Genomic DNA, 13,735 nt, shown 5'->3' with positions numbered 1-13,735 from the left:
CCTACAACACGCATGCCAACACAACATAATAGCCAAATTAGTAACTATGCAACCATAACATCATATCATAATGTATTCAATTCAATCCAAAAATCAAATCTCAATATCAATGACAATACCTCATCAACATGAGACACATCTACATCAGATGTAGTTTGAACTTCATCAGCTTGTTCAACTGCTTCAGCTGGCTGCAAAGTCAATAAAAATGCATTTGTTAACCACATCAATCTCCTCCTCAAAACCAACACAACATAATATCAAAATCAATATGCATGAAAACTAATATCAAAATACATACAAAGTCAGTGATTCACAAACAAAACAATATTCAATTCAATTTCAAACTAAAATCTATCTCAATATCAATGACAATATCTCATCAACATGAGATTGTGCTACATCAGATGCAGTTTGAACTTCATCAGCTTGTCCAACTGCATGTTCTACGTGTTCTTATAATCCTCCTACCCCATGGGCTTTGTTAACCTACAACATGCATAGCAATTAGTATGCAGTAAACTTATATACAAATATCACATTTAATACTTGTTGTACAACATCAACATCATCTTCCTCCATTGCATCACCAACATTAACATCACCAACATCATCCTACAAGGTAATGTCCACATTTAGATATAGTAGTTATTATAGTTATAACACAGCCAAACATATCACCAAAGTCACTACCTGAACCACAGAAAATTCATCCATCAGATTTTTTATAATGCTTTCATTTTCTCTTTCTTTCGCCTTCCTTTCATCACGTGCTTTCACCAAGCTATCAACGAGGCAGTCCTCAAACTTGATGTCATGTTCATACCACCCTAACAAAGGTGTTTGTGGATTAACCTTTGATTTTTCTGGAATAACCTTTACCTTCTTCCTAGCCGGTTTCGGTACAATCAAAGGCGGCTCCTCTATTTCTTCAATCACAACACTAGTCGATTTCGGGTACATAAATTTTTTTAACAACTCAGCTTGGTCCTGCTGCTGTCGTGCTAGAGCGTCTGCACGTGTGATCTCAAACACGTAAATGTGAACGAGCCTCGATTTCAAGGTAGTAGCAACCTTCATAAATCGAGAGACTTCATCTTCTTCGATGAGCGGATCAGGAGGATGCCCAATTTGAATACCCACACATCCATTATTGAACTTGGGATGACAATAATAAGACTCACATATAGCGTGTCTTGGATACCCAACTCTGACCATCATACTTGCCAATTCAAATAGGTCAAACATGCTCACATAGTCGATGTAGTTTAACATTCCCGTAATGTAATCTCCAACGTGTAACACACCATGGCGGTGAAGGACAATCGTAAAAAAATCGGGCCTACTCTCTGTTCAAAGTCACGTAAACCAACAAAATCCATTAATTTAAAAAATGTCTACCTTTTTTGGGTGCATAAAATCGATAACTTTTCACAAAACCCTAACCTCAACATTACATAATTATAAATTCTTCATTTTTTCAAGTATATAGTCGAACACTTTTAAAGGATAAAATGCGTACCATATTCAAGCTCTGGGTGGAAGATGGAGATATGTGCACCACGGAGTTGCCATGTCTCCTGCTCAAGGTCTAAGGACGGCTAGGGCTAGCACCATCATTGTTCCTCGCCTTTCGACTCGACCCAACACCATCATTGTTCTTCGTATTTCGACTCGGCCTAGCACCATCATCGTTCTTCTTCTTCTTCTTTCGTCCCCTTTTTTCGGCGGCATCACGATGGCGATTTCGTCCCCTTCGAGTTTGTGGCCGACGATACAATTTTTGGAGAGTGGGCACCAGCGATTTGCTTGCTCAACAGTCACGAGATATAGGAGTGAGAGTGAGAAGATGAAGGGGAGATGCGTATGTTAGTAGCAGGTGAGCGAGTGAGGTGAGAGGGAAAATGAAGGGTTGGTGTGAGGGAAGGAAGATTAAGGGTGAAAATGGTGGGAAAAGTCACTCAATTTTTCCTCTCTCTCTCTATACGTGGCATCACCCCATTACCTCCCTTTCAAAAATTATATATGTGTATATATGATAGTACATGCAAATCCGGGTGAGGCTAACAAATTGAAAAAGTTCAAATTTTCAAAAGTAAAAAATGCCCAACTCTGCCAGGGACTAAATCTGATATTTCTTAAAACCCCGATATGATATTATTTTTGGGACTACATCTGATATTACTATCAGGTATCCAATATGATATTATTTTCTGTTGATTTAGCCGTATACTACATCTGATATTATTTCAACAAGATTCATTTCAGTAACATTTCCAACCCAATATAGTACTAGCTCCCATCCAGTTTTTTTCTTGATTCGTATATTGGATACCCATTTCCGCCATGGTTAATTTCATAGTCAAATTTAAAAATAAATTATTCAAATCACAAAATCTGAAACTTGAAACTTCAAAAAATTAATACTTAGAATACATAAATCAAAATCAAATTACATTGATTTGAACACTTCAAATTTTTTGCCAAGTTCACGCACTACTACAATTCTTCACCAAAATTTTCTTCACTAAATTTTTTCCCACACAATGCAATCTACTTGTCAAAACCTACTTCATCAAACTCACCATAATGGTTACAAACGAAATTAACAACGAAAACCCAGCAAATAACACCAAAATACAATGTTTCAATTTACTTCCACCTTCACAACGATTTGGAGATACTTCAGAATCAACTTCGTCTTCACGCCCACTGTGACCAACCAAGTAATTGCAGCCTTCAAAATCCACACACTTCGGATGACACCACCGAAAATAATTGCAGCCTCCAACCTTGCCCTTTTTCTCGCAAACGAAATACAACATTCCATTTGATTCCTTTCTTGCGTCGACAACGATTTTGAGAATTGCTCTTTGCCGGCACATACAATTTTTGTACTCAAATCGGAGCCACCTACAACCATTCCCTTCTCCTCCATCACCCGATTTTTTAACAGATAGTGAAGACATGAAGACAAGTCTACGTCGCTCGGCGTTGCGGAGGGAACCAAGAAGAAGAAGAATTGAGTCGAGATTTTGCGGAGGGAAGCAGAAGGAAGCAGAGGAAGAAAAGGGGAAGTGAGATAGGAGAGAGAATTAGGTTTACCTCATATTTAAAAGAGAGGCAAGAGAGAGGGAAAACAATCAATGACACAACCTGCAAAAATCAAATAATGAGCTGACATACTCAAAAGCATAAATAGTTAAATAACCAAAATGCCAAACCTTCAAAAGGGTATTTCGCCTTAAAAAAGGGCAAAAGGACCATTTTTGAAATAAACCCTTATTTCAGGATTGTCTGGGGATATTTTTAAAGTACAGGGACTATGGACGAGATAAACCCATAGTCCAGGGACTTTTTTGAAGTTTACTCTTATAATTAATACTTCATTCGTTCCATAGTAATAGAGGCATTTCATTTTGCGCACTCGTTTTGAAAAAATAATTATAAATAGTTAAAGTGGAGAAAAAGTAAAGTAAGAGAGAGAATTTTGTAGATAAGACTCTTCTCTACATTATTCTTTCGTACTATTTTTTATTTTAATATTTTACTTTCTAAAAGTTTTAGAGAAAGAGAGAGAAGAAGATCTGACATAAAGTGATTGAAAAAGTGAAGTGAATAATATCGTTTAAGGTACTCAAACTATAAGAAAATATCATATTAGGTACTAGAGAATGATAAAGAAAATATCAAATCCAGTACCTAGATTTAAAAGGACAAAAATGTCTTTCATGCCTTGGGGCATTTTGGGTGTAAAATTGTGATGAATAGTGAAAAAATACCATAAATGTAATTACACCTTAGTTCATGGACTACCCACGATATTTCTAAAGTTTAGGTATTATTTGCGTGCAAAATGCATAGTTCATGGACCATTTGCGTAGTTCACTCAATAGAAAAAAAAGCTAAGTGGATAATTTTTTAAGGACAGACCAAAATGACAAAACTAGACATTCATCAATTTTAAACGGAGTGGATCTCCTACACCACTTTTCCTACTCCATTCCTAATCCACTTCTTATAATTTAATAAAATAATCTTATAATATGTAATTGATGGTTAAGCGATGGTGGGATTATTTTATTAAGTTGTGAGAGGTGAATTAGGAATGGAGTAGGAAAAGCGGCGTAGGAAATCAGATGTAAACATTAATTAACTCATCGACTCCACGTCAAAAAGTTTTTTCATCCAATTGGGTTGCGCGTGACGCTCCCTCCTCTCATCACATCTTCCCCCATCCGAATTCCAAATCCCACCGCCGCCGCCGCCGGTTCCGAATCGCCGAGCTAAAATCGCTATCATTTTCTTCATTCGTTCGAATACTGATGGCCAGCGCCGATGCTGATGCCGTCGCGACTCTCCTTTCTGCGGCTGCACCTACGAATCTGTCGCTCATTTCCTCCCTGCTCGCCTGTGCAATTGCTCAGTTCCTTAAACCTTTCACCATTTGGTACTTTTTTTCTTGTCTCTATTGATATGTCTCTTGTGTTGACAGTGTGTGATTGTGAATCTAATTTTCCTTATGATTCTTCAAAATACCCAACGAAGAAGAGATTACCCGTGCTATACATTCTATTGTTTTCTATTGGAAGCATTGCATCATAAATTTGCAGATATATTAGGTTTAAGGAGATGTAACTTTGAGAAATTACTTAATTATGTGTATATTGGTTTGTATATTACCAAGAGAGCTTAAGACATAAAGAAGGCTTTTCTACTGCATAAAAGTATTTAATCTGAATGCTGTTGATTCCGTAGATGCTAAATTTGATATCTGAAATGTAATACTCCCTCAGTTCCATAGTAATGGATACATTTCTATCCAGGAGATTAAGAAAAAAGTGTGTAATGTATATTAAATAAAAAGATACTCCAATAAAGTAGTAGAGAGAAAAAAGTAGAGGGAAAAATAAGTGAGAAGAGTAATTTTTACTAAAAGAAGGAAATGACTCTACTACTATGGAATAGAGGGAGTACTATGTAAAGTTTTGTATAGATGGGTGAACATGAGTGGATATAGATTGCATCAGCTGAAAACAAACTTGTGAGTCTTCACCTCTCTCTTAGACTTTGCGATTGCGAAAAATGCTGTTAAGGCATTCAATTATTGGAGTCAGTTGCGAACAAAGTTAGCTATCTGAAGAAAGATTCATTTTTTGAGGACCATATAAGAAAACATCAATTTCTCGTAGCTATTTGTCATCTAATTTATGATTTATATGGGGTTCCTGTGTGGCAATACATGGTAGTGGCAATTTTCTAACTTGCCAACTTGTCCTTATCATCATGCTATTTCTTGTTTGATTTTTCAATATGGCCCCTTTAGATATGCAGGTTGAAGGATAAAAAATGGGATTCCAGAAAGATGGTTAGCTCAGGCGGAATGCCATCATCACATTCAGCGACTGTCACAGCTCTTGCAACTGCAATTGGCTTGGAAGAAGGAGTAGGAGCGGCATCATTTGCCATTGCAGTTGTCTTAGCATGCGTTGTATGTACTTTCTAAACCAGGTTTTCTCCATCCTTTTAGCATTACATGCTTGTTTATCGAGTTATAAACTATGTTTGATCCCATGACCTCATCAGATAAGGTATTTTTTCTTGTATATACTATTTGATAGTCTTATCTTCTTCTTTCACAAAGTGGAATACGTTATTAAGTTAAGTTTCGCAATAGAAACCATTGTAATTTAGTTAAGCAGACGATAATTCTCTCATACTATTAGCCGTCGTAAACTTTATCCTAATTGTTTCCTTGCTTACCGTATTGATATACCACAGGTGATGCACGATGCTACTGGTATCAGACTTCACTCTGGTCGACAAGCTGAGGTGAGAGTCAGTTTCACGATGACACGATGATCTTCCATTGGTCATTTGAGGCATTGCTGTTTTGTCATTTCACATAAGATTGTCATAAATTAGATCATTTATATGGTTACAGTATTTTCTGTCATATCTGATAACATTTATTCCTACTGATGTTGAAGCTATTGAATCAAATTGTGTGTGAATTGCCTCCTGAGCATCCTGTTGCTAATGTCAGACCTCTTCGAGATTCACTCGGCCACACTCCACTGCAGGTACAGTTTGCTAAATTACATCCTAGTCCATTTTATTGTCATCTGATGAAGGAGTATAAAAAAATCTTTTATTCAACTGGTTTGGTTATAATAAGAACAAGACATAGCTTTGTATCCTAGACTTTAACTAAACTTATGGTTTTTTGCTCTCCAACTCCAGGTTGTTGCTGGTGCTTTATTGGGATGTATGGTGGCATTCCTCTTGAAAAGTTCGACATAACAGTGTTTAACTTTCCCAAAATATATCAAAATTGTTTATAATCTTCTGAAGAAATTGAAAAGAAATTACAAGAGAATGAAGAAGCTGCGGTGAAGATTTTATTTTAAGTAAAGCTGGTTTGATTTAGATGTGATCCTGTTACTAGTGGGATATTCATTGTGAAACTGTGTATAGTATATAAGGTTGGTTAAAGTTGTCTTATAAAGTTGGTGGATGCGTCTAGCCTGTTGTCGTATGGGTTTGTTTCAACCTTCACCCGACTCGAATTCATGTGCAATATGGTTGGCTGCTCGGTACTTGGATAATGTGTTTTACTTGTCATACGCCAAAAAAGGTGTACGATGCTATGAACCGTGCACACACCACACACACTAACACTCCTAAGAGCATCCACAATGGGACGGACATAGCTCGCCCTATACTAATTTCTTATGGGCCATCACCAAATTCAGAATAAGAAAATCTCACATCCTTATATATTGGCTTTCAATTCATTAAGTGCAATCAATTTCCATTCATCATACTCGAATTACCAAACTTTTAGTCAATATTGGCAGTGTTCGGTTGCCAAGATTAAATTTCATGATTAAATATGCATCATGTTTGGTTCATAAGATTGAACCCTACAGCTTAATTCTAGATGGATAGTCTCATGATAATTAGTCATAGTCTCCCCCTTCCAACTAAAATAATCCCACAACTTAATCCTAGATAGATAGTTTCATGATATTAGTTCTGGCCACTGAACGCCACCATAGAGTATCAATAATGTTATTCTGTATATATTGTGTGCACTTTCTATCATGTTTAACGTTATTTATGTTATTTGAGGTGAGTTACACTTATATAAAAGCAAAAAAGATTTAAAGTTTAGATCTATTTTCTAAACTAAAATGAAAAATTAAAAACATACTATTGCACTGCACAATCAAGTTTATTAAGTGTTTCAGTAAATCATCATTGCTGAATATAAATCCTAAAATCGAGTGCTTGCTTATAAATAACTAATACAAAGCCTTGTTATAATTTATGTTGTTTACAACACAAAATAAAATCCTAACAAATGGTTAGGCTGCAGCGTTAATATTATAAATCCTAGCTAACAAGTGGCCAAGTCACAAGCTTTTTGTCACAAGTAAACATAGTGATGAAGTGAAGCCGCGCCATGAAAAAGACGCAGAAGAGGAGGCAGTTGCATTGTTCGACCGGTGGTTCAATAGTAGATAGTAAGTAACGGTAGCCTGCAGCATATATAAGGCCATAATATTAGCAATTCATAACGTTTAGGACTAAAATAACCCAGAGTGTGGTTTACATACATCATTTTGAAGGTTGTTCTGTAGTGAATGAATAAGTTGGCCCCTATCAAACCCTAACACAACAACTTGTTCAATGATCTCATCATCAATCTGCCACAATAATAATCAAACTGCATCAGCAAGTTTCTAATGTTAAAGTCAAGTCATAAGAATAGTTTGGAGTTTGGACAAAAAAATTAACTACCCTTGGTACATGTTGGGCTGCATTGAGAGTTAAATAGGGAGGAAGATTTAGTATGAACCAAGGGTGTTGTCGTATGCCACGAATCGTCAACCTCCTCGTAGGGTCGACCACAAGAATTCTCTTAATCAAATCACGAGCTCCATCAGACAACTGGTCCGGAAGACTATACCTTCCAGCCTAAAATTTATCAAAAACATTGTTAGTTCTATAAATTCTCTCTGGGCGAACAATGAAATTTTTTAGTACATATACCTTAATTTTCTTGAAGAGAATGGGAATGTTTGTATCATCAAATTGAAGAGCCCCACAAAGAAGAGCATACAGAATAATACCGCAGCTCCAAATATCGACTTCAGGCCCATAAGGTTGTCCGAAAATAATCTCTGGTGCAGCATAATTAGGGCTTCCACAAGCTGTTCTGAGAAGATTTCCATCTTTCATAATATTCCTTTGTCCAAAATCAGCAATCTTCAAATTGCCTTTTCCATCTAAAAGCAAATTCTCCGGTTTAAGGTCGCGATGAACCACATTGTTCCCATGGCAATACGCCACTCCTGCGATAATCTGCCACACAGATACAATCATTACTCATTAGCACAACGTCTTGTGCTTAACATATCAAGAAAACACAACAAACCTGCTGAAAATAGTGTCTAGCTTCGTCTTCTTGCAACCTTTTCTTTTCAGTAATATATAATCATAGAGCTCTCCTTTCATCATGTGCTCCATGATCACATAGATATTCATTGGTGTCTCTACACTTGTGGATGCACGCACAATTGACTTATTTTTATTTCTCGTCTCACTGCATAAATCAACTCACTCTTAGAAAAAACAAACACTTATGATCATAAAATCAGAGGCTAATGCAAACATAAATAAATGTTTTTTACTCTTTTCTTGCTTCTCTGGGCTCCCCATCATCGCACGGTTGATGATTTTAACGGCAACAATCTGCCCAGTCCGAACATGTTGTGCAATTTTCACCTTTGCAAAGGTGTCAATCCCAAGCACTTCCCCAACTATGTAGTTCCTCTTAAGTGGATTTGCAGACTCCATGTATCAAAACAAACTATCACAGTTACTACTCAACCTAATACTTCTCTTAATCAAATAATTGAGGAGAAACCATGTTAAAAAAACACTCACGTGAATAAATAAATCTCATAATTATGTAAATAAATCTTAATAAGGATTATCTCATGTAAATAAATCTGAATAAGGAAAATACCGAATTAATTATTAATTATACTACCAAATCTCACAATTATGGAAATAAATCATAATAAGGAAAATAAAATAACTATCAACTATGTAAAATAAATAACCCAAAGAGTCATCATATATACTAGTAGTATATAAATTTATTTCGAGTTTTTGTAAACGTTGTTTCATCCTTTCTTACGAATAGCTAAGCAGCATATGTGGCGAGTCTACGATGCCAACGTCCATACATAAAAAGTACTTTTCCATTGTGCAAAAAATTAAGATAGGAGTACTTATTTTGCTATAGTAAAATAAAAAATTGGTGTGCTTAATATTATCGCAACCATTTGTAACATTGAAAAAAAATTAGAGAGTGATACTTGAAGCCGTTGGATAATGAAAATTGAGAAATAAGTAGATGTTCCCATTCGCTAATTTTGCCTTGATTTTTCGAAATTGTCGCTTTATATTTTCTCCAGATTGATCCCATTCTTCTCAAATTAAAAAAAATTCAAAATAAAATTTAATGCATATTTTTAATAACGAGAAATAACTGAGTACTCCGTATTGAATATTTATGAATACAAAATTAAAAATAATTACAAATTACATATTAATGTTGCTCAACTCACAATATAGGTCTAGTTTAAGCTTTCCAGAAAATAACTTTTACGAATGTCCTATCATTTTAATTATGTTGTTATTAATTAGTATTTTTGAATTATTAAAAAAACAATGTTCTAAGACAAAAAAAGAACAATGTTACAAAGAGAGGAGAGATAATTAATAAGTAACATTGAAATAAACCTACAACCTTCAATGCTATGCTAGAATACTAAGCCAAAATGAAAATTATAGTACAAAGCTTTCAGCTTTGAATATTCTGGTTTTTTTGGATCAACCATAAATTTAGAGACGTGTAAAGAGAGAGAGGAGATGGTGCAGCTAAATTATTTAACCAACATATGATCGAAACCACCGGCTTGCATCGCAGCAACACGAGGCCCTTGCACGTTGTGAAGCAACTGCTGCAGCCAATTTAGCGTAGACGGATCCTCCTGAAACAGAACGTTAACAAAGATTGGTACACGACGTTTAACTAAACAAGAAAACATCCATTAGAACAACGTACAAGGTAGTTACTGAAGGTCGCATCTCTAAGCATGTCGGGCAGACAGCTCCTCAGGGCATCGCAAGCTCTATAAAAAATATACGAGGAGATTGGTTATGTATACGGATGAAGAAAGGGGGTAAGATCGCATATGCAGTTCAGAGACGGTCACCTTAGATTATCAGACAATCGACGATAGCATTTGATTATGTGTTTCAACAACCGTGGGGAAGGCTGTTCGACCTGTGCAGCAACCATGTTACCCAGAACTCTACCTACTGCAAAAAAACGTTCCGCGGTGGTGCATATATACTCTAAGCCCACATCATCGAGCAAAATCTTTAGCACGATGAAAGTTGCCACCTGCCAATGCAAAAATTCTGTATCATTAAATTTATGTGCCAAATATAATTGATAGTGAAAATGAAAATCCAACGAGATAGACTCGATTTTTATTCAGTGACGCATTATTACATCTCCGGAACAAGGGAATAACCAAAAACTGTTAGAAGCAAACTCACGGTTTTTGACAATTCACTTCCCATCTCCATGGTGCGCAAGCACAAGGGAATGATCTCCGTAGACAGAAGGAAACTGATAACTTTGGTATCATCGACCTGAGAGCCAAAAACCCAAAATGAATTGTGAAGGATAATGCAAGCAATGAATGAAATGACCATCACTGAAAGGGCATGAATAATGAAAAGACGAAACTAATTAAATTGAGGAACGATAGAATCTACACGTGGCAAATGTTGTTTTGTTTGTAGCTTAGGTTTGTAAAGGAAAGAAGCGTTGCAACTTGAAAGTTTTCCGTGAACAGAAAGATTTTCCTTACAAAAGAGCATAGGTAATAATCTCTGACAGAAGCATGAAATTAGAAAGTTAATTAGGTGAATGGAGAATACCTTGACCAAAGCACCTATCACGCCTAAACTTGTAAGCCTCAGATATTCAACGGGCTTTGACTTGCTGGTTGTATTAAGGAAAGGATACAAGTAGAGAGGAATGTGCGCTGCAACAGGGAAACATTAATCGAAACAGACACTTGTAATACATGGCATCCCATGTATGACACAAAAAGGTAAGGAAAAACTTGGGACTATATCCGACCAAGGTGAAACAAAGTACACAGCGCAGCTAGATATGGCCAATTGCATGATAGCAGTGAATTTGAAAGAAGGAATCATCATTGTTACACACAAAGATAGGAACACAGTCCATAAAAATTACTAGAGGAAAGATAATATATATGTCCATGAAAATTACCATTGAGAAATAGCATTCTTGTTTCTGGATGAGAGGCTACACACTGCAACAAAAGTGAAGAGCATGTAGTCCATAAGATATGCTCCTTCATAAATAAATTATGAATAGGGGCCAGAGCATTTGCAGCAAAACAGCGATCACCAAACCACTTTGCAGATAGAAGAAAACAAATCTGTATGGAAACAGAGAGCGATGTTACCTGAAGTAAAGCAAGTGCATTGCAAACTGTATTCGACTGTGCAGGATTCAGAGTTGGAGGTGATAAAACTGGGTAAATGGAAACTATTTCCTGGAGGAGCTCGATACAAAAACAGAATTAGTATTAAACACAGATTGCAACTCAAGAATTGCATAAGACCAATCTCAATGGTGTAAAGAAAGCAATTTCAAGCAACAGTAATCTTAAGAACAAAAGATAAGGTAAATAAAGGTTAACATGGCCAGAAAAAATAAGTCCCTTGATATCTTCATCAAAAGATTAGGCAAAAAAGGTTAACAAGCACGAATTTTTCATCCTGGATTTCATGTCGCATTGCTTTAACTAACATCCCAGTGAGATGAAACTGGTCAGGTATGAGAGAGTGATAGGAAAGACATAGGTGCCTCTTCAAACAACAAGTTTTCACTGCAAGGATGTTATGTTTTTTCAGGTTCACTTGAGTTCTTACTGCTTCAAACTTCCAGTTAGTTTTTGGTGCTTTCACTTGATTTCATATTTAGTAAACACATATACTGCAAGATGTTGGATATGACAAACAAGTTATACTTACAAAACTGAGCACTATTAGTACACAAATTGACAGCGTAGTTAAAGTTGTTGGGAATGAAGATATAGGAAAATACATAAACTAGAATCACCATGGATCCGAATATCAGGGAAGAGAATTTCAGTGGTAATGACATGAACAAACCTGCAAAAGAGCAGCAATGGTGCCGAAGGAATTCCACAGCAATGGAGCCAAATCTTGAAAATTTTCTCTCTTCTAATTAAAATTGATCATTCATCAATAATAAATATCATGATGCCACCATGCAATAGTGAAGCAACCAAACCAAAAAAGCAAAACAAGAAATTGAGACTCAAAAATTGACCTTGGAAAGTTGGAGAAGCGCATGTTCTCTAAGATCCGGAGTGCAGAGATCGAGAACCAACTGCTCAATCCGGCGGTCTTTGTCAAAGGGGGCGGCTTTCAAGTTCGGAACGGTTGCCATCACTCGCAATTTAAAAATACTTTTACGATTTGCGTGTGCCACACGCGCCGCCGTGTCGATGGATAAAAAGAGAGCGCGAGTGGAGTGACGCGCTGAGGAGGTTTATGAATAATTAATTGTTAGGAGCAGATTTTGGAGTATAAACTAATTTCGTACTAGTAAATCATTTTAGGAGTATATAATATTACTCCAAAATAAAATTTCAATATGAACTCATTCGGTCAATAATTATTACTATATCAAATCTTTTATTCAAGGAAACTACTAACAGTATAAGGAGCAGATTTACTTTTTTAATTTTGAAATAAAATTTCAATACGAATTCATTCGGTTGATAATTATTACATCAAATCTTTTTTCAAAATTCACCCATAAAAGAGTACCTTTTATTCAAGGAAAATAATAACTATATAAGGAGCAGAATAGTCATTGTGCCTTTAGTTGACAACAGTGTAATAAAGTACACGTATTTTTATGTAAATATAGTTGGTCGAATATATTATTCGTATGATCTTATGTTTCGATTACAAAATTTTTATTCTTATAAAACTGGAAAATTTCCAATTATAAATTTATTACTTATATGTTATATCAGCTAATGTCTCACTCGTGCTATGTACTGCACATTTGTGTTTTCTTCCGAAACATCTATAATAGGAGTATCAAACTATTATTCGTCAAAATAAAAAATTAATTTTTTTATATTAAATTTAGCTCTTAGGCCATCCACAATAGGAATAGCCCAGTAATAGCCCAGCCATAGCCTAGCCACAAACTCCTCCTGCCACAACATCAACACTAAAAATCCTCCTGCCACATCATAAATAGTCCAGTCACATCAATAGCCACATCACTCAAAATTATATAAAACAAATAATTAACAATCACACAAAATACGCAATTTAATTTACGATACATATACGAGAAAATTCAATAATATTATTAAAATTTTAAAAGTACATTAATTAAAAAAAATTACATAATTAACAAAAAAAACTACTACCGTGCAGCCCTCCGCGCCCATAACTCTTCAATTAAATCCTCCGCGAATGAAAATGACGGGCAAGTCGCGTATATATAGTGTTTCGGAAACAAAAAAAATTTTAAAAATTCACGCTAGGCGGTGCGCTA

The 13,735-nt window shown here is 35.8% G+C and overlaps 2 protein-coding genes and 1 pseudogene across 4 annotated transcripts; 1 reads left to right on the top strand and 2 right to left on the bottom strand.

Moving 5' to 3' along the window:
- Positions 1 to 4,129: 4,129 nt before the first annotated feature.
- On the top strand, positions 4,130 to 6,599 carry LOC121783225 (uncharacterized membrane protein YuiD-like). Its single transcript, XM_042181235.1, has 5 exons — positions 4,130 to 4,450; positions 5,335 to 5,491; positions 5,782 to 5,832; positions 5,991 to 6,083; positions 6,244 to 6,599. Exons 1-5 carry the CDS (start codon positions 4,326 to 4,328, stop codon positions 6,301 to 6,303), a joined length of 486 nt encoding a protein of 161 aa, XP_042037169.1. The 5' UTR covers positions 4,130 to 4,325; the 3' UTR covers positions 6,304 to 6,599.
- An 819-nt stretch (positions 6,600 to 7,418) lies between these two features.
- LOC121784327 lies at positions 7,419 to 8,865 on the bottom strand (annotated as a pseudogene).
- Positions 8,866 to 9,786: 921 nt separating this feature from the next.
- On the bottom strand, positions 9,787 to 12,741 carry LOC121783450 (CCR4-NOT transcription complex subunit 9-like). 3 transcript variants are annotated; one of them, XM_042181519.1, is made up of 9 exons: positions 12,485 to 12,741; positions 12,304 to 12,375; positions 11,592 to 11,681; positions 11,393 to 11,477; positions 11,032 to 11,138; positions 10,645 to 10,740; positions 10,296 to 10,486; positions 10,145 to 10,211; positions 9,787 to 10,070 (listed from the first exon to the last, which is right to left on the bottom strand). In XM_042181519.1, exons 1-9 carry the CDS (start codon positions 12,602 to 12,604, stop codon positions 9,963 to 9,965), a joined length of 936 nt encoding a protein of 311 aa, XP_042037453.1. In that variant the 5' UTR covers positions 12,605 to 12,741; the 3' UTR covers positions 9,787 to 9,962. The 3 variants fall into 3 exon arrangements, with proteins under 3 accessions (XP_042037453.1, XP_042037456.1, XP_042037455.1); XM_042181522.1 differs by having other exon boundaries at positions 11,393 to 11,435; XM_042181521.1 differs by having other exon boundaries at positions 12,304 to 12,372.
- Positions 12,742 to 13,735: the final 994 nt, after the last annotated feature.

Source organism: Salvia splendens, chromosome 21, assembly GCF_004379255.2.
Source record: "Salvia splendens isolate huo1 chromosome 21, SspV2, whole genome shotgun sequence".
NCBI lineage: Eukaryota > Viridiplantae > Streptophyta > Magnoliopsida > Lamiales > Lamiaceae > Salvia > Salvia splendens.
Note: the sequence above shows the minus strand (reverse complement) of the source record. Positions and strands in the feature narration are given on the sequence as shown.

What these genes read in the sequence shown, in the direction of transcription:
- LOC121783225 (XM_042181235.1), top strand. Translation starts at nt 4,326, where the DNA reads ATGGCCAGCGCCGATGCTGATGCCGTCGCGACTCTCCTTTCTGCGGCT. An exon ending in CTTAAACCTTTCACCATTTG is followed by an intron (nt 4,451 to 5,334) that starts GTACTTTTTTTC and finishes TTAGATATGCAG; the next exon opens with GTTGAAGGATAAAAAATGGG. An exon ending in CAGTTGTCTTAGCATGCGTT is followed by an intron (nt 5,492 to 5,781) that starts GTATGTACTTTC and finishes GATATACCACAG; the next exon opens with GTGATGCACGATGCTACTGG.
- LOC121783450 (XM_042181519.1), bottom strand. Translation starts at nt 12,604, where the DNA reads ATGGCAACCGTTCCGAACTTGAAAGCCGCCCCCTTTGACAAAGACCGC. An exon ending in TGATAGGTGCTTTGGTCAAG is followed by an intron (nt 10,741 to 11,031) that starts GTATTCTCCATT and finishes TTTGGCTCTCAG; the next exon opens with GTCGATGATACCAAAGTTAT. An exon ending in CGACCTTCAGTAACTACCTT is followed by an intron (nt 10,071 to 10,144) that starts GTACGTTGTTCT and finishes GTTCTGTTTCAG; the next exon opens with GAGGATCCGTCTACGCTAAA.